We start from the raw sequence: 27,563 nt of genomic DNA, 5'->3' as shown, positions 1-27,563 counted from the left end.
CGAAAAAAGTTTTGTTTGTACTCTGATAGTTTTCGAGAAAGAGGGGATGACATTTCAGGGGCTATCTTGTACGCAAGATAAGCCCCCTAATGTGTACTTTTTCCATGCCCATTAATAAGTATTATGTGTTTATTCATGTGAATTTGTGTATTTAGAGCTCTGCTTGTATATATCCAAATAAAAGAAGAACTTGTTGGGAATAACTCAACGATAAAATTGATTCGGCTAGTGGGAAAACATTGTGAGTCCAAAATAAGCCATTTTGAGTTAAACGTAAAAGCCATTTTCAGGTAAATAACACTAAAGATGTAGAACTACATGCTGTAATGAAAAGCAGTACAATTTTCAAGACCTTGCACGTTATAGCAGAATGCTCTAATGTCGGCTGTACATTTGTGGCATTAATAAATGAGAGTTCTTTCTTGAAATATCTCAAATTGTGTTTTGTGGATTAGTAGTGTTTTCCACTCAACGATTCAATTAAATTTTCTCTATTTGTGTCCTTTTCCGTAAATAAATACCGTAAAAAGAATAACAAAGTGTGTACAAATTCAGAAAGAAACTGGATTTACAGAATTAATCTTAAACAAAGAAAAATAAAAAAATAAATGTTTGCTCACCTAAACTGCGTCCTTCCACGTTTCAGCTATACACCAACTGAAGAAATTAACTGTTTATATCTGTCACATTAACGTCTCGAGAAGCTTGCCGCTTTCATACACAATAGACGAAAGGAAGTAGGTCGTTGCTGAATAATACGTATTTACTTACGGAAAAGGGCAGAAATAGAGAAAATTTAATTGAATAGGTGAGTGGAAAAACACTACTAGTCTACAAAATGCATTTTGAGATATTTAGAAAAAGAACTTTCGTTTGTTAATGCCACAAAAGTACAGTCGCGAATATAGCATTCTGTTATAAAGTGCGAGGTCTTGCAAATTGCACTGCTTTTCATTACAACTTGTAGTTCTACATCTTTTGTGTTAATTTTGCCTTTACTTCAAAATAGCTTATTTTGGACTCACACTGTTTTCCCACTCACCGATTCAATTCTAACGTTGAGTTATTGCCATTTTTCTTTCTATTTGGATATGCAAAACCACAACTCCAAATACATATCAATTCACATGAATAAACACATAACACATATTAATAGGCATGGAAAAAGTATACATTAAGTCCCCCAAATGTCATCCCCTGTTTCTCGAAAACTATCAGAGTATAAACAAAACTTTTTTCTGCCGCAAACTCTACAAACGATTTGCTTTCCAACCGTCTTTTTCAATTTTTTGTGCTGTGATACGGGAGGACCATCTTGGCGCCAAGATAGACCCCCAAATCCTCTGTTTCTCGAAAACTATCAGGGTACAAAAAACTTTTTTCGGTGCATACGGAACAAACGATTTAATATCGAATGGTGTATTTCAATGTTTTGTGCTGTGATACGGGGGCTATCTTGGCGCGAAGATAGCCCACCAAAATGTCATCCCTTGTTTCTCGAAAACTATCAGGGTACAAACAAAACTTTTTTCGGGTACAAACGGTACAAACGATTCAATATCGAATGGTGTACTTCATTTTTTTGTGTTGTGATACGGGGGCTCCTTGACACCAAGGTAGCCTCCGCCCCAAATGGCATCCCCCGTTTCTCAAAAACTATCAGGGTACAAACAAAACTTTACTCGGTACAAACGGTACAAACGATTTGTTTTCGAATGGTGTATTACAATTTTTTGTGCTGTGATACGGGGGGCTATCTTGGCGCCAAGATTGCCCCTCCAAATATCATCCCCTCTTTCTCGAAAACTATCAGGGTACAAACAAACATTTTTCGGTACAACCGGTACAAACTATTTGCTTTCGAATGATGTATTTCACATTTTTGTGCTGTGATACGGAGGGTCTATCTTGGCACCAAGATAGCCCCCAGTTGACCTCTCATGTAACCGTACAAACGAAAACGAAAATATTGCAAACGTAAATAGTACAAACGAAAATATTTTCGGTACAAACGGTACAAACGTAGTACAAATGAATGACCTGGTCATTCTTTCAATTTTCTAACGTGAAGGCGGGCTATCTTGCCATACGTATGTTTTCTGTTTATGATTTTGCAATTTGCACATCTCACAACAATAAACAAAGACAAGAAGTTTTCCGACAAATTTATTCATGCGAATGTCACATGCACGAATATCTTGGCTGGATGTACAGAATACAGCAACTGGACGGCACTTTGTCCGCCCTGACAAGATCTTTTTCAAGTTCGTCTCTGACAGAATCGTACTTTCCCATTAAATGAACATCTGCCAGCGTCACAAGTTCTTGATTTCTAATCGTTTACGCTCTATTAGTCCTGTGCTCCACATTCCGCAATATAGTTCGATTTACTTTCTAGAGAATCGGATATCTGGATATCAAATCAGAAGCACAACAGACACCCATTCAGTAGTGCTTTGACTTGGGCTTAGCACTGAATTGTGCTATCACTGCGAGTCGATGGCCATTGTAAGATGTGCACATTGTACAAACTCCTTTTGTTTGGATCATTCGATCACTTCTACTCTCCACATAAACCGTGTGACTTGAACGTGTTACTTGGAAAGGTATCTTACCTTCCCAAATACATAGGAGAGACGGGAGAAACGCTTTCTTTCTGTGTTTGCCATAGACTCCTATGATAATTTTGAAGTCCCATAACCGTTTTCCGTATTGAGAGACTGGAGCTAAGAACTTCGTAATTATCAAACTACTTGATGATCTTTAAGTAAAAATAACGCGTATGGTACGACTCTTGTCCTCATATCGTACCCTATGCTTGTGAGAAAGAACCAGCAGCTAAGGGTACACTCAAGAAAATCTTAGGCTTAAATTTGTTTTTTTGCACTCTTATTTAGAAGAAGATCTCAAGGCAGAATCACTATATTGATTGGTAAATCCTTAAGACCTAAAAATGTTACGAGGAGAAAGCGGTGTGCCAACGAGATATATTAGTAATCAATTATCAAATTTCCGTTCTTCACGTTAAACTAATATCTCCCAAATACACGTTAAATGAAATAGTTATTATTATTTTGAAATATGTTGGCCTCTCATTCAAAATTGGATTCGTTTGGCAAACTTTGAAATTACTCGACGTAATTAACATAATTGTTACTACTATTTCTACCAAGTAGTTCCTCCGTTCTTAGTTAAATAGAAGAAAATCAGAGATATTAAAACTACGAGGTGAGTAATGTACCCTGTTGTTTACAATTGTGAGATCACGGGTTATAGTGCAATTGTGAGACCCCAAGTATGTCCATTCTAATTAGGACATACATAAGAATATTTTCTTTCATTTTCTTAATCGTATCAGGTGAATGAAAGAAACTGCTTTCAATATGTACGTACATTCAAGGTGATAATTTTTCTGTAAATTTTTCTCCAAACATCCCTTATACCTGTCAATCCATCACAGTTAAGTGATCTTTTGAATTTTTGAAAGCAAATATATTATTGGCCTGTGAATAAGCTCTAAGTAGAATACGTTTGTTTTATCTTGGTACACTTCTCGCCAGTGTCTTGGTTGGCATTTAAAGTATATTTTCTAGCACTTACGTGATCGTTTTAATCTAATAGACCTTCTATTGCCTTTGCTGTGTTGGTGAGATTTGTTGTCAAGCAGACCATCAATGATACCATTGCTTTTTGGCGGGCATTTGCAGTGTTTAGTTGCCACACACGAATAATTGTGTTCCAGCGCTTTGCTGTGTTTTCTAGTGTTTTTGTAATTCGTAACTTGACTCCGGCGTGGCAAGAACGCGACGCGGGACACATCTGTCCTTTAAGCGGGAAGCGTACCAGTGAAAAACAATCGTAGTCTATATTTACTGTCGAATATATTCACCACCATAGCTATTGTCATTGACTTCACGTTCGGTGGTTACTCCATCACTCTCACTGCTCTCATCACCATTCTAACACAATATCGAAGTCCCCACGCGCGCTAAGCAGCGACCCTCCGACTACCCTCAATTCTCGTGAACTGAGCTGTCCCCACCTGTCTCCTGGGTTTTGTTATCCCAGGATCCAGGTGGAGCGCCCTCATTGGTTGAGGGCAGTAAGAGGATCGCGCCCCCGGCGCGTGAAGCTTCATCAGCTTTATTATTTTCCGAGTTTACAAAGTTTAATACATAGTTATGCAAATTGTAAACAACATGGGCAATAGGAAGGAGAAACCATACTCTACAAATGCGTTTAGAAAAACAATATATAACAGCTTGGTTGTCACAATATATGGAAACACGTTTAGGGTATGCTAAAATTACTGCAAAGGCAACTGCCAAAAATTCCATCACAAAGATGGGAAAACACTTTAAGGCTGTCCACTGAAAAACAATTGCACCTTCTTGATCCACTACGGCTAAACCGGATGGAGTAGCATCCGTATACCACACTAGTTTTGGAGTAAAAGAGTCCCAAATGGGTATGGGTTTAGATTGCGTTAACAAGAAATTATGAATTTCCATGAATGCTATTGTTGGATAACTAGCTATTGTTTGCTTGCCAGTTTCTTCAGAGCTATTGTAGCATTTTAAACTTAAGATGAGAAACAATCACATTTTTAACAGCATACTGTAACAAAATTCATCAAGGGACGAATTCTGAATCGGCCAGTGAGCTTAGAATAATAAAATACTCAAATGCCCACTACACAATCTTATTTAATACTCTCGGGTATATTTTTTAGTAATACAAATAAAGGTGAAATGCGGATGTTGGAGGAACTCCGGTCCAATATCTTATCTCACACACGTTGTTTATATTTCATATTAAAATACTAATTTCCATACATGTAATGCAATTCGAATGACTTCCTACCACTAATTTTTCTCAATCTAATGAAATGTCGTGGGTTATACTAGACAAAAATAAAATTTTTAGGAATTTAAACGAACCTTCTTTATAACAAAGAATCGTATCAATTGAATACAAAATAGATATATACAATTTCTCAATAATATAGATATATTTTTAGGGTATAAGTAATGTTATTGCAAAACAACTATTTCTGTTATACTTCTGAAAGTAATTTCAATAATTATAATGTGAACTAACCACATACAATGATATCTATCTTATGCTATATAACCTCATTATTTGAAACAACTAGTAGTCAGAATTGCACTTATTGAGAAGATTAAATACAATATTAGAAAGTAAGTCTTTAACTTACCTAATAGATTGTATAGGCTAAGTTACGAACAGCAATTCTTCGTTACATAGGACTACACATTTATGCCTAGGTACGTCTTTAAATAGCATAATAGTTTGCCGAAGTGGGAGAGTAATTCCATACTTAACTCGTAGATTGAGGAAATAGCAATATTAACGAAAACTTTCACATAATCGGTATAATTACTGATTTCACTTGATCACCCACACGAACAGTCCACTCACGGAAAAATTCAATCCAATCCATAGATTGTCAAAATGGAAATATTGATGAACTAACCAAATAATTTAAGAAAGTACTTCCACGGACAATCCATTATACACTCTAAAAACAGTACCCATGATTTTGTACAAGTACCCATGAAATAGAAGGTACTTCGCTGATGTACCAATGAGAATTCAATGTACCGAAGACTTTAGTGGGTACACACCGTATCTCAGCCTCTTACCCATGAATTAGTGGGTACATGGAAGATTTATGGGTACAGTAAATTCGTACCGAAGAATGTACCCATGACAACAGTAGAAGGTATAACCAACTGAACAGACGCCATATTGCTTTAGTCGGTGTGGTGTTGTGGTGTGCATTCGTTAGTTGAGTGAAGATTATAGATTACTGCAACCAACGAAAGGGATTATTATAAAAGTAAGTGGAATATCCTGTATTTGTAGTTGCATTTGGATGTTGTAAATTAATTATCTACAGAGTATTTTATAGTTATACAGTAATAATATTTCATAGTTAAACAGTGTTCCTATGAAATACAACCGATTACGAAATGCAGGCCTAAGTAAATGAAAATAGAATTTTTATTTTATTATTTTTTCATTTTACATCAAATTTACGAGTTTCGAATGTTCTAGAAACTCATGTGATTATTGCACCACATTTGTCGTATCGTTAATTCGTTTAGTATAATAAGTGTGATGAAAATAATAACATAAGGTGATATCTAGATTTTTTTTTTTTTTTTGCTTTTTCGAGGTGTGATCATGTCCTAACAATATAAAATAAATACTTACGAAAATTAGAAACGTACGATATAATTGAAATATTATTGCACGCAGATTTACTTTTAGAGCACCACTTGAAATAACTGCTGAAAATTTAGAATACTTTTACTCATTCCTTCTTATTGTGTCCTCAATGATTTGCACTGAGAGACATGAAAATATCTCACATGGCATAGTTAAAATTCAAGGGGGCCATCAGAAGCAATTACTGAAAAATTACAATTCTTTTACGATTTGCATATAAATACCGGCGACTGGAAATATGCATAAGAACTACAGTGCAAAAACACAAAACAAATTGTGCTAGGTGGCCACTAAAAGGCACCTATTATTTTATGTTCATAGAAAGAATAAGTGCATCTTGGTTTAGTCTTGTGACCAATATTGCGTTTGATGTTTGCAAATTTATATATTGGGGATAAGTGTTTGAAAGAGCAATCAAACGAGCTTTGAGGGAATAGTTTTACTTTTACACTCTTTTTTTTCTATGTTGTTGATATTGTTGTCTTATTTTTTTTCTTTCTTTTGTTAGCATGTCCCTGTGTAAAATGACAAAGTTATGCTGTATCTGGGAATTTGTTCAATAAATAAATAAAATAAATAAATAAGTACGAGATTATAAGGAGTGATGCTTTATGGGCATTTATCACGAAATTGGTATTCCGTCTGGTTTTCGACAAAAAGCCTAATAGCTACGAAGATTTAAAAATCATCAAATTTAGGGCCGCTTTAAAAGGGGGTAGGTAGAGTAGAGTAAGGTAAGGATAAGTTGGATAGGATGAGATCGGGAGTGCTGGTTTACTTTTGGTGCATCACATTTTTTGAAAGATGTACAGGTAAAATTCAATACTTTGCATCAAAAAAACATAGGATATAGTATACGTAAAGCCGTGTCAGTTCCCGAAGGAACTGGACGCTCATACCTTTAGGGATTATTCATTGAGTATCTACAAACTTACCAAGGGGGTAACAAAGCGACTTTGATTTACTTATCGACTGATACGAAAATAAAAAAGAACGTACCTGTACTTTATATCTGCATGTGTAGTGCCCTTGTACTTTATCTATGACTATGTGTGTGTGTGAAGAGGGGGGGGGGGATTTAACGCATATCGCATGTCTTGTGCACACGGATACTTCTTACTATTCCACTACGTAGAAAATTTATGGTATTTTATGTAGAAGTGTTAATAGAACACAGAAGAAACGCAGATCACGGCGTTCTCATGTATACTATTACCAAAACATATTTATAAATAATAAATTTCTGCAACCGATAGAATTAAATACAAAGTAATACACCTACATATAACGTTTATAGATGTAGGGTTACTAGTGTAAAATCATTACAAGTGCTTTACGACGGATAAAATAAGAGAAAGATGATTGCATTAGAAACTTTTATCCATCAGCGGTGCATTTCGCACAGCTTACAAAAGCTGTATTTTGTTTACAAGTGGAGCTCTACTAGTATGAAACCATGGCAAGTGTTATTGAAAGTCGCGTTATTGCCATGCCAAAACACACTCATTATCACTACCCTCGTATATGCGTATACCCACCTTCGCTGACGCGCCTACGCCCTTCGGACGCACCCTTGCTGACGCCCAGGTCTTCCAGCTTCGCTCTGCCCTAACTGGGTTAAATAGCGTTTGTGGTTTTTAGTAGCCACCTAACACAGGTTCTTTTGTTTTTTGCACTTTAGTTTTTATGTGTACATCCGAACACTATATTTACACGCAAATCGTAAAAGAATTGTGATTCTTCAACAATTGCTTATTATGGTTTTCTTGAATTTTAACTATGCTATATGAGATATTTTAATGTCGCCCAGCACAAATTATTTTGGAAACAATAAGAAGAAAATTAGTGGAAGAATTTTAATTTTTCAACAATTATTTCGAGTAGTGCGCTCCTTTGATTCCATATAATATGTATTTGTTGCTTTTTAATGTTGAAAGTTACATGATATAGGCTAGTCACACTCCTTGTGAATTAGATAATCCGGAGTTTAAACATTTGATTAAATGTAATTTTACTTGATAAAGGTACAAATTCTTGAAGGATTTAAAGATTGAAGATTTTATTAACCAATGTAGTCGGTTGTGCATTCACAGAAAATAAATCCAATATTAGACTGTTCCTTTAATGCTTTTCTATATAAAATCTGGGCCGCGGTGGCTCAGTGGTAGAACGTTCACGTCTAGTGCATGGGGTCATTGGTTCGTTCCCAGCTCGCGCCAAGTGATCTTTTGTCATCGACAAATACCGTTAGCGTGGGTTTTCTCGGGGTTCTCCCGTTTCCTCCCACTTTCTTTATCCCACTATTTCATTCATTATCATCGCGTCTCCTTTAACCTAGCCGGCATAACTGTGGGACGTAAAGATTTTATTTCATTTTTCTATATTAACCCTGCAAAGTAGTGTGTAATTTATTTACAGTACATTGTTTTAATTTGACACGATTCTCATGTACTATTTAAAATCTGATAGTAAAATTGGTAGGAATGCCGGAGAGATACAACTGCATTTTGTCTACATTAGGACGAAATTTCCCCAGTTTCCAGAAAATAGAACATACGTTATCCTACTTTATTTCGTCTTAAACGCGTTTCCCCGGAATCCTAGATATTAATATTGTTCTTCGATCTATTAGAGGATTTAATTTAATATTGATACCCAGAGTGTGTTCCCCCACATTTCTAAAGCTACACCGAGCGTTCCGCCACATTGCATTAATTCAACTGATAAGCCACGAATGCAGTCTATAAATTTTCTCAACTTTTATCTATAGATTTAGGAAGGTTCTTTCTTGTCCTCCCTGAAACAACAGGCATTCAAGCAAGCAGATAGACTACATTCAATTTGGTTTCGTCTAGTTTGTTTAGGCTTAATGTTCTTGAAGCCTAACGTGACCTACTGCTTTAAGTACTGGTTCCTAACCTTTCTTACCTAGCATCCCTGTTACAACCCTGCATACTTCTTGCTCCCTCTCCTCCCAACGCTCATTTTCGCTCGTTGCTATTACGTGCTTTTTCTCTGACTCTTGCGATTTCAGATAAAACATTGAAAATTCTCAAAGCTTCAATGCTATTAAGAAAAATCTCACTAATTTATAGCGATTTCCAACAACACTTGTGCACAGCATTATAGTGCAGTATTATTTTTTATTACAAGCTTTGTTTACTCATTACTGTGTGTTTTACGGTATTTAATGGCTGCTGGTTTCACCATTCGTAATATTTGTAATTACAAATGTAGTTTATTTCTCTTAGTAGCTTGCATCCAAATTACTTTCCCTTCATGCCCCTCTCCTTCAGAGAAGCATGTCTTCCAGCTTGGTAACCATTGGCTTAAACATTCAAACCACTATTCAGTTTGCATTTGAGAGATTTTTTTTTTTTTTTTTTAATTTCATGCGATTTTTGGATCTTTGTTTTTAAATTTAACTTTTTGCTTAAAACCAATTGAGAAAAACAACTGGTTTAAACCAGCCAACCTTGCTGGAACATAAATCCCTTTTTACTTCGTTTCCAACATTTTATTAACAGAAATTATTTTAGTTTATTATTATTATTATTATTATTATTATTATTATTAATAATAATAATAATAATAATAATAATAATAATAATTACTGAGATGATAAACACACATGCCCCACGTTGATTACAGCCACTTGTAGTACGAACTTCCAATTGGTACTTGCATTCCTTCCTTGTTGGTGACGGCTGCCCCACGCACAAAGGGATGTCGCAGTTGAAAGAGTTTAATGTTGAATGGTGCAGTAACACACTATTTCAGATGGGAAACGACATGGCCTTGAGTTGGCTTCACACGGCGTCCAATTGGCATTGAGCGGTGTTGATAGTTCACGACAAGCAGTTCTGCACGCTGTCTTCTCGCGCTACTGCGAATCTTGACAATATCACAGGCGCTACTTAGAAATATTGTACTAGCACATTAACTGCTCACTTTACCAAGTAGAGAAAAGAATTACGAACAAATACGTGTAAACTACATCTTTCTATGTCAACTGGTTGTCATGATAGACGCTTTGAAAGGTTTCCATATAAAACAATTAGTAAAACGAGCGTTGAGTCCCGCGTCTAATTTCCAGTGGATTTTGTTTCGATTTGCAAATAAAACTCACAATTTTTATTAGAGGATAATCAGGAGTGTAGCCAGCAGGTTGTTCTAGGAGAACATTACTTTCAGGGGGAGGCAAGCTTTTCACATATTAAAAGCAGAACAAATTACCTCTTTCGCAACATAAAAGGATTTTAACTCACCATACATACATACATACTATGCGCATATTATATTCTCACAATACTTCCTTATCAAAAGACGGATCTTGACAGTACTGAAGTTAAAAACCGGAGTGTAAAAGATGAATCAATAAGCTATTCATAAGAAAATAAATGCTGTTTATAGCAGTCTGTTTATCTAACTTTGTGTTTATGTAGGTTAAAATACTAAAGGAAAAAAAAACATCGAAAAAATATTAACTCCGATATTATTATGCAATAATATAGTAGTGAGTTCACAGTGCACCCAGTTAGGGAAATGAGAATATAAAGCATATGAATAATTTTAGTTGCTTCAATTAGGTATAGAAACCGTATTGATGATGATTGATTTTTTTCTAAATTTTCATATTTTATTATAAAGTCCTTCATTTGCGTTAACTTGTAAATAAGTTTATTAAACATATACCAGACGAACCTCATTTTGGAGCTGGAAATAGTTCGGAAAGATAGAGCCCCCTTTTCTCCGTGGCTACATACCTTTGCAATCTGATTCATATACTGTATATTCGCCTAACATCGTAAGAATAAAACATGGGAAGTTTGTAACTTGTTTTGAAATTTACTTCAAGATAGACCCTTTCTTATTCGACAGAAGAGGCGCAGTATTTTTTCTGTTTCTTTTCTCTTTCACGTTCCACTGCCTTATTATGTGCGACTTTTAACACCCCCTTTTCTCCTCTATAAAGGAATCAAAAGCATCAGGCGTCTGAATGGTGTCATAAATTATCGTAATCCAAAACAAACTCGAGCATATCGAGTTGCTTAGGAATCATATGGATTACTTTCGTGGCACCTACACCAAGCAAAAGCTTGCTACTTGTTATGAAAACTGAGAAGGAAACAAAGAGGCTAGTTGTGTAGGAACTAACTTAAGAGAATCATCAGTGTCTTGTTGCTTTCTTTCGTGGTAGTTCGTTTATTCTCCAAAATTGTAGTTGACAATGTCTTTAAGCAAACCGAGTACAGCAAAAGTTTTATTTTCTGTCTTCCTTTTTTTCTTTTTCTTTCAAGTGCTACGAAGTCAAGCTCGAAGAATTATTTTTTGTGTTTACAGTTTTTGAAACCCATAAAAATAAATTTACAAGACTCAGATTCAGACAAAGACGAAATATTAACTGACATAGATGATAGTGAAAGTAGTGTTGAAGACAAGTGTTTAGCATTTCCACTGGAAAAATTAACATGCAAGTAATTTAGTTGCTATATATACTTCTAGGATGCACAGTCAAAATTCTTGAGTTTGCTGGAATAGTACATTTACATTGTGAATAATGTTGTCAATGTATGTGTCATTATCTCAACTGGAGGAAGAGCAAGAAGGGAAAGGGAGTCCGAAATCCGGCAACACCGCGCGGAATATCGTGCTCCATTGGCCACTGCCCGTGATGCTTTACATCTGAAACACACAGTAATAATTGATTAGTTCGTCGTGTTTTTGAGATAAAGGTATGAAATTGCAACAATCCCCGGGTTCAGGCTCCGTGCAAGTGATCAATGTTATCGATGGCGGGAGCTTCGAAATTACTGTTAAAATTAAAAAAAAAAATCTGATGTGACAGGAAACAAACCACTTCGGATGTAGGTCCTGTTGACTGATTATAACTCTTAGTAGTTGGTACTCTTAGTAGTTGATTGGGTATACTCTCCTTCAAATGTGTGACTACACCCATGACTAGGCGAGTAGTAAATAGTTATTGTAAAGTTTGGAAAACAGTTTACTGCTTAACTTTTCACGGCATAATTAGATCAAGTGTAAAATTTATCTTCACATTTCAGACATGGAGACAAACCTCGATAAACGAGGGAAGAAACGAGGACGCTGTTGCGACTGCGAATGCGATCAGTTCGTTCGCCTTGTTGTAGGGGATATGGAAGGGAGTTGTTTAGCATCGGCAGTTCTCAGCATGGGGTGGTGCATGGATTGTGCCCATCCTCCATTAAAACATGTGCTAATAGGTAAGACTCGTTTTAATTATTGATTGAGAATATAGAACACATTTTAAATATTAAATTTTCTCACCTCCAGGTGTTCTTATGAAATTATCTTCGCCTATATTTCGAAATTTTCTCTCGCAATTTCTTCTACGGGGCTCTACGCTGCCCATTCCGTATCCCAGAACAGCGAAACACTCTCTCATTCCTGCAGTCGGTGCTCTCCACTCAGACCAGATGGCTTGTATCACAGCCTAGCTGCTGTGCTTGGGCAATCCATTGTCCATATATTGAGAACACCGTTTGACAGTTGTGATTTCATATATTAATAAAAGGAGGAAATAATGGATTTAAACTTAATTCGGAGTGGAGAGTACCGACTACAGGAGTGAGAGACTGTTTGACTGTTTTAGGAAGCGGACTGGGTGGCGTAGTGGTTAACGCACCGGCACGGTATGCTGAACATCACTGGTTCAAGTCCCGGTCCAGCCATGAAATTTTTTCACTCTTTGTAAGTTATGGAATTCACACTTACAGAGGATCTGGTGTGTAAAAGTAAGTTTAAATCGGTTGTTTTCTACTTTCATTAATATATGCCTTCATGTTTTCCCTAACAAGTGAGTCCGCGACCTTGATCTTTGGGGATACATGCCGGTAAGAAGACATTTTTTTGGAGGACTGAAAGTTGCACAATGCTTATGTCTCATAATCTACTTTTACATATTAACAAATGAGGAAAATCAAAATTGTGGTTTTTCATGTCTTAATGACCGTCTGTCTTTTATTTGACTAAAATCACGGTTCTCGCAGATCAGGAAAGTCAGAGAACGTCATATAAATCAGTTTTCACCAGGGAAGAATTTGAAAATTTCTTCAGGGATTTGCATACATATTTTTAGATGGTCAGAAAAATTATGAAAAGATGAACCACAAAATTTGTCGCTTGAAAGAGTCAACAGAATAAGCCATATGATGTTATTTCGGTTACTGTATTTAATTCTGTCTTAAATTTTCTATTTTGTGCTTCTTGCTATATGTTCCTCATTCCCACTTGTGGGAAGTGTTTTAATTTGAGACTTTGTTTTCGAATAGCGACAGTGCGAACTGTTAGGCTGTGTGCTACTTGAGGAACAGGTCGACGTTGTTAAAAATACTTCTTTCTTTCGAACTGTTTTTCTTTTCCCATATTATGCTATGCTAATTCTTGTAGGTATCATCGATAGGGATGAAAGCAAGTTCAATAGCCACGCTGACCAGAAGAAAATACATCTGAATGTTGAAATAATGTTTACTATGTTTTTCACCCTCTGTGTGTTCAGTCTGTATTTATATGATAGTCTGTTTCAATATTAACAATTATTAGTAGGAACAAGTCACTAATAAAACGGAGACGTGAGGATAGCTATGGGAAAGACAGTGGCTACTGGAGAGAAAATTGGTATTACAGAATTTGTGGAACTCTGTAAAAGTTAAAGTAACGCTATCGCTGCGGTCAACCCCACCCTGCTCTGTACTGGGAATACATTTTTTTCTGGAGTCTTCAATTAAAACACTTTCTGTAGGTGTAAATTTTTACAGGTGTTTATCAAGTTACATATGATGCTAATTTGTTTAAATAATTTTCAGATCAGGAAGAAAGACATCTTCCAAGCGGTGGGAGCTCCACAGCAGCTATACCTGATCACAGCACCGTAGCGGGAACATCAGCAAGTTTTCATCTGCCTGGTGAACAGGTAATGACGGTCGCGAATATCACTGAAAAGTGTAGACATCAGTGTTCAATATGTGGGTTCTACACAAAAAAACTGGAAACTTTCGTCAAACATATGGTAACGAGTCATGGAAAATTAAAGTGTTCTTATTGTAACGCTGAATTTAAATTTAAAGCTGCATTTGTGCGACATGTGGGTTATTGCTTCCAAAAACTTATGTGTGGTAATCTTTATGCAAATGAGACTTCATCAGAGGTAGTTGAAAATTATCTCAATCAAAATGTAGATAATTCAAGGGACATTTCAACAGTACAAAATGACATGTTGGCAAATTTGTGTTTAGAGTTGGAAGGTAGATATAGAGCACAAAAGTGTTTAGTTAACAGTGTAGTAGAAACTGTAGGAGCAATGTTTCAAACGACTAATGTTAGTACAGATTTCACAGCATTAGCAACAAACTATCAGAGGAAGAAATTTTATGAGAAGCGTGGTATATATATACCTCCAAGTGAATGTGTTTTATCGTCAGGGAAAAAAGGATATTTTGTGCAGATGTACAGTCTAGTTTCAAACTTAATGAAAGTGCCAGAATATCTTAAGTTTTTCCGTAATCCTTTTAAGTCTGAAAATAGTGATGGTGTCCTTTTTGATTTCTTTAGTGGGAAGCGGTATAGCAATCATCCAATTTTACAGCAGTACCCTGAAAATGTGATCCAATTGCTATTATATCATGATGAGATAGAGTTAGCTAATCCTTTAGGTATGAAGCGTGCCAATAGGGGTAAAATTACGATGTTCTATGTCGTGTTTCTTAATCTCCCTACCCACTTAAGGTCTAAGCTCAGTCATATTCATTTACTTGCAGTATCAAATTCATTGGATATTAAAACATTGGGGAATAAGCAAACTCTATTGGCAGACTTCTTTCAATTTTTAAATGTTATGGGAACTGCAGGAATGAGCTTCAAAACAGATAAAGGAGATGAAGTATTCCATGGATGTCTTCTTGCTTATACCGGTGACTCTCTTGCTTGCCATAACATTGGAGGATTCAAGGAAGGCTTCTCCCCTTCAGTAAAGCAGCCGTGTAGGACATGTAAGGTTACTCCTGCTCAATATAAAGAGCTTACATATCATGGACAATGCATCTTAAGGACTGATGACGAAATAAGATGCCAAGTACACCAGTTAATGTCTTGTGAAACTGTTGCAGAGAGAAATGTGTTATCAAGAGACTTTGGCATCAATAGTCAATCAATATTTGCTGACTTACCGTATTTCTCTTTAACCAAGGATCTATTATATGATGTTTTCCATATTCTTTTAGAAGGGTTGGCACCACGGGAAATTTCTTTATTCCTCAAAGCATCAATTGAAGCTAGAATATTCTCTAGGATTGAAGTTAATGAAATGTTACAGCTCTTTAGGTTCCATTCTTCAGTGAGTAAATCATTATATCCAAGACCTATTGATACCTCTTTACAAGTTAGCTTATCCGGTAGCGCTTGTTTGAATTTACTTTTGCACTTACCGTGGATATTAAGAAAATATTTTAGAAATAATTTCACTGCTTCTCTCGAGTGCTTGGTGGAGTTGGTTCAAATTGTACAAATTGTTCTGTCTCCAGCAGTGCATATGGATATGCTAGAATATTTGGAGAACTTAATAGCATCACATCATGTACATTTTGTTGAGTGTTATGGCGCTGACAATATCATACCAAAACACCACATGCTATTACATGTGTGTGAGCAAATCAGGCAATATGGTCCGTTACGACATCATTGGACAATGAGGCTTGAGGCTAAGAATGCTGTATCGAAAAATAAGAAGTATTTTAATTTCAAGAATTTGTCCTTTTCAGTTAGTGAATATTTTCAGTTTAATTTTACAGCAAATTTCTGGGATGCTACAGGGAAAGTGAAGCCTTTTGCATTTAAACCTGCTGTAAAAGTTCACACTGTAGGTGCAAAAAATGTTATTGTTGAGGAAGAACATGTTAACGGTATTGATAATTGTGAACAATTGATTGGAAAAAGTTCACTTCATCTTAAAAAGGTGTTTATTAACAACGTACCATTCACACTTGGTGATATAATATTCGTGGGGAATATGGTAAGTAATAGAAACTCGTTTGGTATGATATCTCGAATTATTTATTGTGAAGAAAAAGTGATTTTTACTTGCAACATTGTTTATGTAAAACAGTATTGTAAATCGGCCAATGCTGTAGAAGTTGATGTTTCGGTTATGGAAATTAATGTTCTTGGCACAGACCTTTATACACCTTGGCCAATGCTGTTTTACACAGACGAAAGCAAGAAGTTTGTCATTTTGCCAACGTTGTATAATAGTGATTTGGTTAGTGGTGAAAACCAGTGAATGAAGTGTTCTGACTTGTTTAATGCTTCGAAGGATCAAAAATAAATGCAATAAATTTGGACACAGAAATTTTTAAACGTTTGAACAAAGGAACCATCACAAAAATCTTTGAAGTTTGCCAAGTTAATGGAATGTGCTAATGGTAAAAATAAACATTCTTAATAATAATCCTTGAATAGAATTTGTAAAATGTTTCATTCTAACAGTCCATTCAATAAGTCCGTAGGATGACACAGAGATGACGTTACTAGACTGTTTGCCATATGATTTTTATTTAGTACTAACCTTCAAACAATACGTGTATACATTTGACAGCAATCTGACTATTGATTCGTGAGTTATAGCTTTTTGTGTGAAGCAACTTGTGTTAGTGCAGAAACAATGGACAAAAGTGAATTTCGAGTTTTAATAAAGCATTGCTTTTTGATGAAAAAGCTACAGTGGAAACCAAACAATGGCTTGATAAACATTATTCGAACTCTGCTCCATCAAGACAAATGGTAGAGAAGTAGATTGCTGAATTTAGACGTGGTCGTACAAATGATGCAGAGCGTAGTGGACGCCCAAATGAGGCTGTTATTCCAGAAAACATAAAAAATCCACAAATTGGTTATGAACGATCGTAAATTGAAGATGCGCGAGCTAGCTGACATTGTAAAGCTATCAGATGGTAGAGTTTGTACCATTTTACACGAACATTTGGGTATGCGAAAGCTCTGTGCAAAGTGGGTGCCGCGTGAGCTCACAGTCGACCAAAAACAACAACGTATCGATGCTTCAGAGGAGTGTTTGGCGCTGTTAAACAGCAATAAAAGGAAATTCTATCGTCGATATGTGACAATGGATGAAACATGGCTTAACTATTACACAGCAGCATCCAAAAGACAGTCAGCTGAGTGGACAGCAGTCGACGAACCGAATTCAAAGAGAACAAAGACGCAACAATCGGCCAGTAAGGTGATGGCGTCTGTGTTTTGGGATGCGAACGGAATAATATTCATCGACTATCTCCAAAAAGGAACCACCATCAACAGCAACTATTACTGTGCACTTTTGGATCGATTGAAGGCTGAAATCGCAAAGAAACGGCGACATTTGCAAAAGAAAAAAGTGTTGTTTCACCAAGACAATGCACCGTGTCACAGATCGATGAAAACGATGGCAAAATTGAATGAATTGGGCTTCGAATTTCTTACCCACCCACCATATTCTCCAGATTTAGCCCCCAGCGACTTTTTCCTGTTTTCAGATCTCAAGAGAATGCTTGCTGGAAAGAAATTTAAGTCCAATGATGAAGTCGTCGCTGAAACTGAGGCCTATTTTGACGAGAAAGAGAAATCGTACTATAAAAGTGGTATCGAAAAGTTGGGAAATCACTATACTCATTATATCGCCCTCGAAGGCAACTATGTTGAATAATGAAATCGAGTTTTGTCAAAATTTTGTCTTTTTCTTACTTATCCTACGGACTTATTGAATGACCTGTTAAACGTTAACATGAGTGATAAATCTTAATGAACGTCCATCTAACATTTATTAAAATGTGAGCATTTGTATCTTTTGTATGAAGGTGATGGAGTATATAGATGACAACTTGGTAGTAGAAGAAGTTGAAGAAGAAGAAAATGAAGAATTAGCTTCAGTCAACCAATTGCCTATTAGGCAAAATAGAGACAATCTATGCGATGAACTATCACATTCAGTACCAGGTAGTACCATCGAAGACCGCTTCCGTTTGGAATCGTTTAAACCATCGAAATATGTTATGCAGCTACTTGAGGGACACGAGATGACAGAAAAGGAGCATGCTGAAAGAAGTAGTCACTTTAAAACAGAATTGATTGAACATTTGAAGTAAGTATCTATTTTTTCCTATTTGCAATTCACTCGCTATCTAAAAATATACATTAATTTCGTATTTAGAAATAGTTCGTCATGTAGAGCTGTTTGTACCTTTGCTTAAAATATTACTCAAGTAATATTATCTATTTTGTCTACATCTATTATGTATTTCTAAGATATATTTACTTCTTACATAAGAATATCATTTTGTACAGTTGCTTGTTCCTTTGTTTTACATTATATCTAAGTTAGAATATTTACTCAAGGATAATATACCTAGGTACTTAGTAAGAGAATTCAGTCGGTTTTAAAACGATAATAGGAATAAATTGTTCTTTCTGCAAAGATTGAACTGTTTGTGGATAATGTTTGCGATTTAGTTCAGGTTACTAGAAGATAAATGTAGCGGAATTTTATTGCTTATTTAGTGATGGGATATTTAGAGACATCAAAAACATGGCTATCTCAAGCAGTTTCCACAGTAGCATGCTAGTAACATAGTAGTTTATGTCTTACATATTTTTATTAATTTATTTATTTTTTAAAAAAAGAACGGCAGGTATAAATCATAGTGCAGTTACTCGGGAACAAAGAATTCACATTTTTCATAAGTTATACTCCGTTTCTCTAGATACCAACAGGAATATAGAAACATGAAGATCACATTTGTAACTCCTACGATTTCCATGGCAGATACCCATGCCTTGTAATTCAGGGATGGCAGCTTATGTAACGTTTCAGTCGATAACTTCCTCATACTGTATCTAATCCATCTCGACTTGAGCGAAAGATGCCAAAAAGCTATAAAGTCAAAGTCCGTGACATTGAACTCGTAATTCCAGATTTAAATATGTTCGGCTTCCAAGGTGTTCATTGATTTGAAATGTATACATACTATTCTCTCTCCTGTAGTGATTAGATCTATGTACGCATTTAGATAATTAACATATTTTAGTACCACTTACACACAACAAATTTACAACGATTTTGTTGTACGTTCGTAATTATTAATTCGAGTAGCTTGGAAAACACTTGGTCTAGCCAGTGTACTGTAGAATGTACATAAGTTTAAAGACATAACTTTTTTTTTTTTTTTTAGTAGGATCACAACCGAACTTTTCTACTTTAAAGATATGTTTACTTTCAGCGTGAAATGTAATCGAAAAACTACACTCGAGAATGCTTCTTTTGCTATCTGAAACGTCACTGTGTAACTTGCGGTTTTCAGCATATTCATATAATTGATATTTTATTCCCATTTCTCGAAAGTACAATTTATCAGTTACAGTTTGATAGACAACTTATCATAATGATTATTGTTTCAATTCAATATTGATTATTATTTCAGTTCAGTTCACCGCAAGTTTACCACAACGATTTTACTCGAGAGTGATAAGTTATTTCATAGTTAAAGTTGTAGTTTTTATTACCTTCCTTTCAGTGAATAATGTCGTACATTTGATTTCAGTGATCACAACCTCATTGTGAACGGCAACCACCAAGAACATCGCTGGGCCTACAGAGACTTAGGAATAGCTTTAGCCAGTAAATATCCAGATATGAAATGGGACGTTGAAGGGAAGAGACAGCAGAAGAGAATAAATGAGAACGCTCCAGTATTTGTACGTATATTTCAATTATTATTACCGTATTTTAGAAAATGCGCCAACTTAAAGAATGTTAGATTCAAAATAAAATTGCCTGAATTCTTCCCAATAAACCTGATTCTCTTTGGAAATATTATGGATCAAATAGAGATTCAAAAGTTTTTGTAATTACGCCCCTCCCCCTTCCCATTGCTTTAGATTTTTAACAATACGGCAGAAATGAAGAACAATACTGAAATTTTGAAAAACGTCTCCAATCATACGTACGAATATCTATTGAATAAACTACTTCAGTTTTGGAAGTGACTTCATTTAGGCAATGAATTGGAAAACCCTTACAGTATGATGTTAGGTTTTAAAATTTATCGCTTAAACTAAAATGTTTCCAAACCTTAAGTAGATCAGTCGATAGATATTCCTAAGCGTCTATCTCATTACAAAATTTAACTATTGTTAATTTGCTTTTTTTTTTTTTTTTTTTTTTTTTAATGAACAGAGAGGAGAAACCGAGTCTCCTAACTTGTAGAATTTTCAAGTTCGGAGCCGCTGCTCCATATTTATAGTGAAAGCAATTTCACGACTAGTGATGGTAAGTATCGGTTTATTACTTGGAACATCCAGTGACATACCTTAACTCTGAAAATAAGGATCATAGTAGTGTATTTCAAGAATCATGAATAATTCAGTGTGGTTATGAAGTGAAAGGACAGTTCTACATGCCTGTGCCACATATCCTGATACACGGGAAAAATAAATTGTTTCTGTTTCTATTTGAATTATGAAGGTTAGATTAGTTCATGTTAGTGCATAAGCAATGAAACAGCAGTTTATTCTTTAATGTTATCATCAATTCGCGCACGTGGGGTAACAATATATAACCTTTACTAAGTTCAAGTTGAACTAACACACTTTGGAGAGGAATAATTTTAAACTTCGTAAGGGTTCACTAAATTCTAAGAGTTTTTTTTTTAAATAAAAAATAAAACATTTACGTTCGAATAGCTAGCCACCAAAAATTATTGATCACACTATGGTAGTTGGTGATTGCCTTCGTTTGGCAGTCATGTAATCTTAACCATGTTTCGCAAAGCTGCACAACGAGCTATAAAGGATATGGCGCGTGATGCACAAATATTGGACTTCGATAAGGATGTAATCGTGGAATATCACTTAGTGAGTTGTCCAGTAGGGAATAGCCGCTAAGTTCAACAGGCCCCCAACCAATTCTGACATTCGTCCTGCGTAGGTGGAAGGTGGAGGTAATTTTAGGCCAGAGTAAGTAAAGCCCATCAAGGTTGGTGGTCGTGACATAATATTTTAGTGTTTCACCAACTACATTGTAGGACCACTGGTGGTTCGGGGCAACGTAAACACTCTCGTACTGTAAATTTTTAGGCAATGAAGTGCTTTCAATATTATGTCACTTTTAAAGAATGGATTATTGTTAGTTTCAAAATAATGCCATGGTATAAAAGGAACAGTATTCAAGACTTTCTTCGGCCTCCTGAGAAACCAACCTCAATCCCAAAGAACACGTTTGGTAAGAGATCTGTGGGTGAGGTATCGGGGGATGCGAGCAGCTTCCAGTGCCCAACTGTCCAACCCCGACGAACTTGAGAACCTAGTTAAGAACCTTCCGGAAAGGCTAGCTGCTGTTATAACAGCAAGAGGTATCAACTCAGTAATGACCTCAGAGAAAAAAATCATGTAATAGACCAATTACTTGTTCGTAGATACTGTGATTTGAGTTGCTTCAGCTTTAAAGCGGAGTAGCATTTGATTTATAAGTATGAATTAGCTTATCATTGGTAAAACAAAAGTAAAAATGCTCTCCTCTGCTTTTTTGTAGGGTATTTTCATAAGAAGATTAGCACAGCGAAGAAAGAGACAAAAATTGAGATCAAAATATAAAGAAATCCGTGTCGCACCAAATGAACCGCTGGCAGGTGCATCTGATGTTAGCTCACCTTCAACAAGCTCAACAGAAAATGTATGTGACTGCTTACTAGAGTTAGAGGTAATCATATTAAGTATTGTTTTACATTACCGAGTGACTATAGCTCAATTGGTATAGCGTTGGCTTCGCATTATAAAGGTCCTGGGTTCGCGATCAACAATCGCCTATCCTGACTGAAGTTTTTCACTGGTTTCTCTCAGTCGTACGACGCAAATGCTGTGATGATGCCTTAAGATCAGTGCTGACTCTTTTAACCTGTTTAATATAGTTTGTGGTAGTTTAACACTACGAAATTTTAACTGTTTCGTATCTTTTGCGAATATTATTATTATTATTATTATTATTATTATTATTATTATTATTATTATTATTATTATTTGCTATTATTCATATTATTTTTTTGCGAATTTTATTACTTTAAATTAAATTTAATAGGAATCGCAACATCAATGTTTCGGATATCGCTAAAATCGTCATCAGTAATTATAGTAAATTTGGGAAGAGATTTTGAATAGCCTATTTATACAATATCCGTATATTTTAGTAAAATTTGATTATATGGAAGTAGGGTACAGAAGTGCATTATTAAATTTTTATTGGGGGTACAGTGGCTTTGATATAGCACTCACTTCTCGTTCGTGGGGTGCCTGGTTCGAGCCCCAGCCGAATAAATTTGTGGTAGACAGCATTGTGCTCGTGGGTTTTCTAGGGATACTCTCTTGTTCCCCCCACTTTATCATTCCACCAATTCTTCCATCATTCACTTGCTTTAATCTTCGTCTCCCTTAGCGTAACGGGTATAATTGTGGGACGTTACACTCAGATTTCATTGTTTTATTTTTCGGTGGAATAGAAGTGCTTGGGACCGCGCAATTTGATTTAATAGTAATTTTTGTATTGTTGTATAATTTTGTAATGACTTAATATTTAAATCGTAGTAAAGATGGACAATATTTCAATAATTATGACAAATTGCTTTACCACTGACAGAACTATTAATATTGCGAGAGACGTTTCTCGTTCAGCAAAAGAAAACAGCATGAGGGAGGAGTACAAATAGAAGTTCTTATTTTTTAATAGACGTGTAGGAACTTAACACTATAACATGTTGAATTTTTGTACAAGATAACGTGTATTACAAACCAAGTACCACTAACTTTGAAGAGGAGAATTGATATTAGTATATTGCAATATATTGTGTTCAAGTAATTGATCATGAAAGCAACTAATATCTGTAGAAATATCTTCTAGTGTTTTTAATTCGAAGTGAAATATCTTCCTTTGTGATGTGTATACTTTATCAGTCACCTATAGTATTATGTTTCATCATGCTCTGAGTTTGCTTCAAGATGTTATTAGATGTAAATAGATTAATTTCAATAATAAGAGTTAACTTGGAACATTTTCTTACTAGATGTTGCAGCTTCTGTAGTTATCTTCCCTTTGAAACCTCTATTTTTATTTTTCTCTAAATTTTCCAGGCAACACCAATACAATCCTTAACTCCAACGAATATAACCAGATTGCAGTTTTTACTAAGAAAGACATTCCTTTCAAGAAAAGATAAGGAAGTAAGCGTAATGCCATGCTTTTTGCTCCACCATAAACTGGTAAGAATAGTTTGCAAACGTGTTTACTTCAGCTACATTTTTCAATAAATGTACGAACTCGTCTTTTGTTAGTAATTTTTATTTTTAATTTTTCTGTATATCTAAATGTTTCTGGGGTAAAAGTGTTGAAATATGATTTATATTTCAAGATTGTCATTGTTACATTTTGCAACAATTTTCTACTCACTGCTGCATAAAGACTTAGTTTCTTAATCTTAAGCTCGGAACAGCCGAAGCAAATAAACCTATAAGCTAGAATGTTATATTTGATCAATGCAGGGATGTTTAAATACTTTAGGACCACCCTGTAGGCCCTATAATTATCTCAAGTTTTTTTTTTCATTCAGTGAAATTGATATCTTTATTAAAGTCTTACAAAAGACTTAATTAGTATATATTGAATGTTGTAGTATACCTTAACGTTAAAGCATCTAATTCGAAAGAAAAGTCCAAAATTTCGTACAGTCAATTTCAATGTGATCAGGTTAGTTGCACAGCGGGGGATACTTCTAAATGGTACAGTCATATGGAGATTTACGGCTAAGGTGTACCATTTAGAAGTGTCCACCGCTGTACAAGTAATATACTTACAAAATCAAAAACTGCGGCGGGTTTTTTTCAAGTAGGGTCAGCTCACTTCGGTAAACCCTGCCAAAAATACAGTTGTAACAAGAATAAGCGTATCCAATATCTAAAGTAAAATTACCAGTTTTGTAGCATACTAAAATGTCAAAGATGTCATAACTTAAAAAAAAAAAATCAAAGTATATTATTTTTCCAAAGAATATTTCTATACGGTGTGCTAATCTACTAATCTTTTGTTTCAGTTAGCAACCGAAGCCGAATTAATATTTGGCAAATGTTTGGACGCAATGAAAAAGAAATTACTAGCTGCAGTGAATAAGCTAGATGCTTTAAATATTGAAAAGAACTTGGTGGCCTTGGAACGATATCTCCATCCAAAGGGATCCAACAGATGTATCAATTTGGTACGTTGAGTTTTTAGTGATATGAGCTTTCCTTTTGTCTTGTTTTAAAGAAAAAACAGTTTGAAGATTGTTCGATATTACCCCCCCACCCTCCAGAAAGACTTATGGAATTAAAAATGTCGTCCCTTTCAATTTAGCAGGGATATTTGAAGGTCTTAAGTACATGTAACTTTATTTTCATTCTCACCCGTCCTGCTAAGGAAAGATAATGATTCATGCAGCATAGGACACAATATATATATTTCATATTTTCGCTACTACCTATTTATTAAGAATAGTATCAGTTGTAGCAATAGCAGTACTTGTTTTTGAAAAGAAATGCCCCATATTTTTCGTTGTTAAGACAAAAGATACTTTTAAGCCCACTTCCGTTTATTAGAAAAGGAGGGAAAGGAACTTCCAAAGTCATTCGATTTTGATCTATTTTTCCCCTAGACTACTGCATCTAAAATTTTCAGAAGCTATGATAGTGCACAAAGATGAAATTTCTTTCATATACTTTTATCACCGTTCGCCACTAAGGCGTAAAGGAAAATTGAAGAAGTTAAAGTATGTACTCAAATGATGGACTCCGATCCGAATTCATACCTCGGAGTTTTTTTTGCCGGATCATCGTGATTTGATACCATGTATAAAGTAAGATGAAAGAAAAATAATTTTATTGATAATTGTATTGAGTTCTCAAAACGTGTGAGTAGTTGAGTTGCAAAAAAAAAAAAAGTAAAATAGCTCAGAACATTCAAAACACACGGAGTTTCCCAGTTACAGGCTCTCAATATTACGGTGAGATCGTCACAAGAGACGTCGTATCTTGACAAATAATGATATAGATCGTGTCGACTTAGAAATTACAGTCGAAGTAGGACCCAAAATGGGCTGCGGTGGCTCAGTGGTGCATTGGGTTCCTGGTTCGATACCGGCTTGCGCCAAGTGAACTTTGAGGTGGATAAACACCTTGTGCGTGGGTTTTCTCGCAGTTTTCCCGTTTCCTCCCACTTTCTTCATTCCACCATTTCATTCATTTCTCAACACCAGCACCGGCACAACCGTGGGACGTGAAACTTAAAGATTTTATTTCATTTCATTTCATTTCATTTCGAAGTAGAACCCAGTACATCGATTTAAGCAAGCAGTGTTTGTGAACGGCAATTGTTGTTTAGATATTCTGTGCTTATCTCATCAAACCATTTGATTGCTTTACAATGGAATCCTCACATTGCAAGACCTATCTATGCGGAACTTCTCAATCAGAAGGATTGCTGATATAGATGTATTGGGTACTATTTCAGTTGTGATTTTATAAACCGACCTCGCGTGCCGCCACTATTTGTCGAGGTATGACGACATTTGCGACGATGCCACCATAACTTCGAGCGTTTGTAGCTCCGAAACCACACATGTTCATTAATTTCTTAAAAAGGAAGTTTTCTCTTATTTCCACCTCATATGTTCCATGTTTTACACATTATTCTATCACGTTGTATGTTTCCTTTGAAGTGGTTTTACTTTAGAATGTTGTTTGGAACATGTGCGCTATGCCATAGCAGATCCCAGAAAAAAAATAATATTGGTTTTAAATTATCTTGTAAACTCGATTTTAAAATTAATATTGTTAAACTTTCTAAGGAGTGCTTCTATTTGTTTGTCGTATTTAATTAACTTGTCTACATAACAATAGTAAACAACTTTCCAATTTAGATGTGGTTATACTTGATAAAACAACTATATTTTACACAGCAGTTTTATTTGGTGGTTTTATTCTTTTATGTAAAAATGTACTTTATTCCTTATGTTTTACTAAACATATCTGAACTCATTCCTTTTCCATATATATCATAGGAAACGTTTCAAGAAAGCTTGAAACCTCCAGGACCAGCCATTTTCTATGCCCCCGAGTCCAAAATCCTGTGGACAGGAAGTGATGAAACAGTGCAGCTTGATAACACCTGTGATATTGAAGAGGCCTGCTTGCTGCTCCTATGTGTTTATTATGTCAAGAATTTGTCTTATCCAAGTTCATTTGGTCAGTTTCTGGGAGTATTACAAACCATTATTTTAACTCATGATAAATTTCCAAAGAAGTATCAAACTCAGCGAACTGTGGACACTATAAAAAAACTGAAATTGTAATTGGTTGTAAGAGGACTAGTAATTAAACAGTAGCAATATACTTGGCTTTCATTTTAAAATAATGTTTTTTTATTATGTACTAAGACGGTATATTTTTTTATTATGTACTAAGACTATATAATGTATATCAGGAAAAGTTGTCAACAATAAACTGTTAACACTTTAAGTTTCCACTATCAGAACGTCCCCTCCACCCTTCCAACAAACCTGTCCAGTCCGACCTCGTTTTTGAAATCTTTCCCGTAGCTTGTGGATTTGTTTTATTCAATTTGGGGTGCTTTAATCTAGGTGAGTCTTCACGCGCAAATTGAAGTATTTTTTCTTCATTTCTAATGCGCACCTTGAAGAAGAATATATGGCATATTTCCCAAATAAAATGAAATAATAGCTGAGCAAAACAAGTACGTTTTATTAAAAACTAAACACTTAGCTTTTAATAAAAGGTAGTGCTTTGCTCAGCTATTATGTTGTTTTAATTGGGTTGATAAAAGCAAAGCTTCGATGTGAAAATATCACGGGTAGCATTTTTATGTATTTTAATTATTTTGATCACTAAACTTGTAACTTAAACAACCTTCCAGAAGGGCAGAACGTCGAAAAGGTCTTTTATTTTCCCACAGTCTGGAGAACTTTGCATATTTATGGCAGAATGCAAAGCGTAAGTAAGGGAGAAAACGTTTCAGTTCTGTATGGCATCCAGTCTTAGCACAAGAAAGAAAAAAAAAAAGTTACGATTGTTCGTTCACAAAAGGCGATATGCTTTCCAAAGGTAATGTTTGATGGGTAAGATCACATGGCTGTTCATTCTTTGCTGGATACTTCTTATAGGAAACCCGGAAAAACAGCGTTTTATAATAA

The 27,563-nt window shown here is 35.4% G+C and overlaps 1 protein-coding gene across 4 annotated transcripts; it reads left to right on the top strand.

Moving 5' to 3' along the window:
• Window positions 1-5,542: 5,542 nt before the first annotated feature.
• LOC145671375 (uncharacterized) lies at window positions 5,543-26,849 on the top strand. Of its 4 annotated transcripts, none has more exons than XM_081740451.1 (9): window positions 5,634-5,863; window positions 12,321-12,500; window positions 14,103-14,209; window positions 18,141-18,424; window positions 19,881-20,034; window positions 21,869-22,009; window positions 23,458-23,586; window positions 24,414-24,575; window positions 26,415-26,849. In XM_081740451.1, the coding sequence occupies exons 2-9, from the start codon at window positions 12,323-12,325 to the stop codon at window positions 26,703-26,705; spliced, it is 1,446 nt and encodes a 481-aa protein (XP_081596577.1). In that variant the 5' UTR covers window positions 5,634-5,863; window positions 12,321-12,322; the 3' UTR covers window positions 26,706-26,849. The 4 variants fall into 4 exon arrangements, with proteins under 4 accessions (XP_081596574.1, XP_081596578.1, XP_081596577.1 ...); XM_081740450.1 differs by having other exon boundaries at window positions 5,635-5,863; window positions 21,869-22,036; XM_081740452.1 differs by lacking the exon at window positions 21,869-22,009 and having other exon boundaries at window positions 5,633-5,863.
• The last annotated feature ends 714 nt before the right edge of the window (window positions 26,850-27,563 follow it).

The sequence above is a fragment of the Thermobia domestica genome, chromosome 15 (genome assembly GCF_964235325.1).
Source record: "Thermobia domestica chromosome 15, izTheDome1.hap1.1, whole genome shotgun sequence".
Lineage (NCBI taxonomy): Eukaryota > Metazoa > Arthropoda > Insecta > Zygentoma > Lepismatidae > Thermobia > Thermobia domestica.
The sequence above is the reverse complement of the archived record's forward strand: the minus strand, read 5'-3'. Positions and strand labels throughout refer to the sequence as shown.

Coding starts and splice junctions, on each gene's coding strand:
- LOC145671375 (XM_081740448.1), top strand. CDS start 12,323: ATGGAGACAAACCTCGATAAACGAGGGAAGAAACGAGGACGCTGTTGC. Junction 12,501..14,102: donor ATTAAAACATGTGCTAATAG/GTAAGACTCGTT, acceptor AATAATTTTCAG/ATCAGGAAGAAAGACATCTT.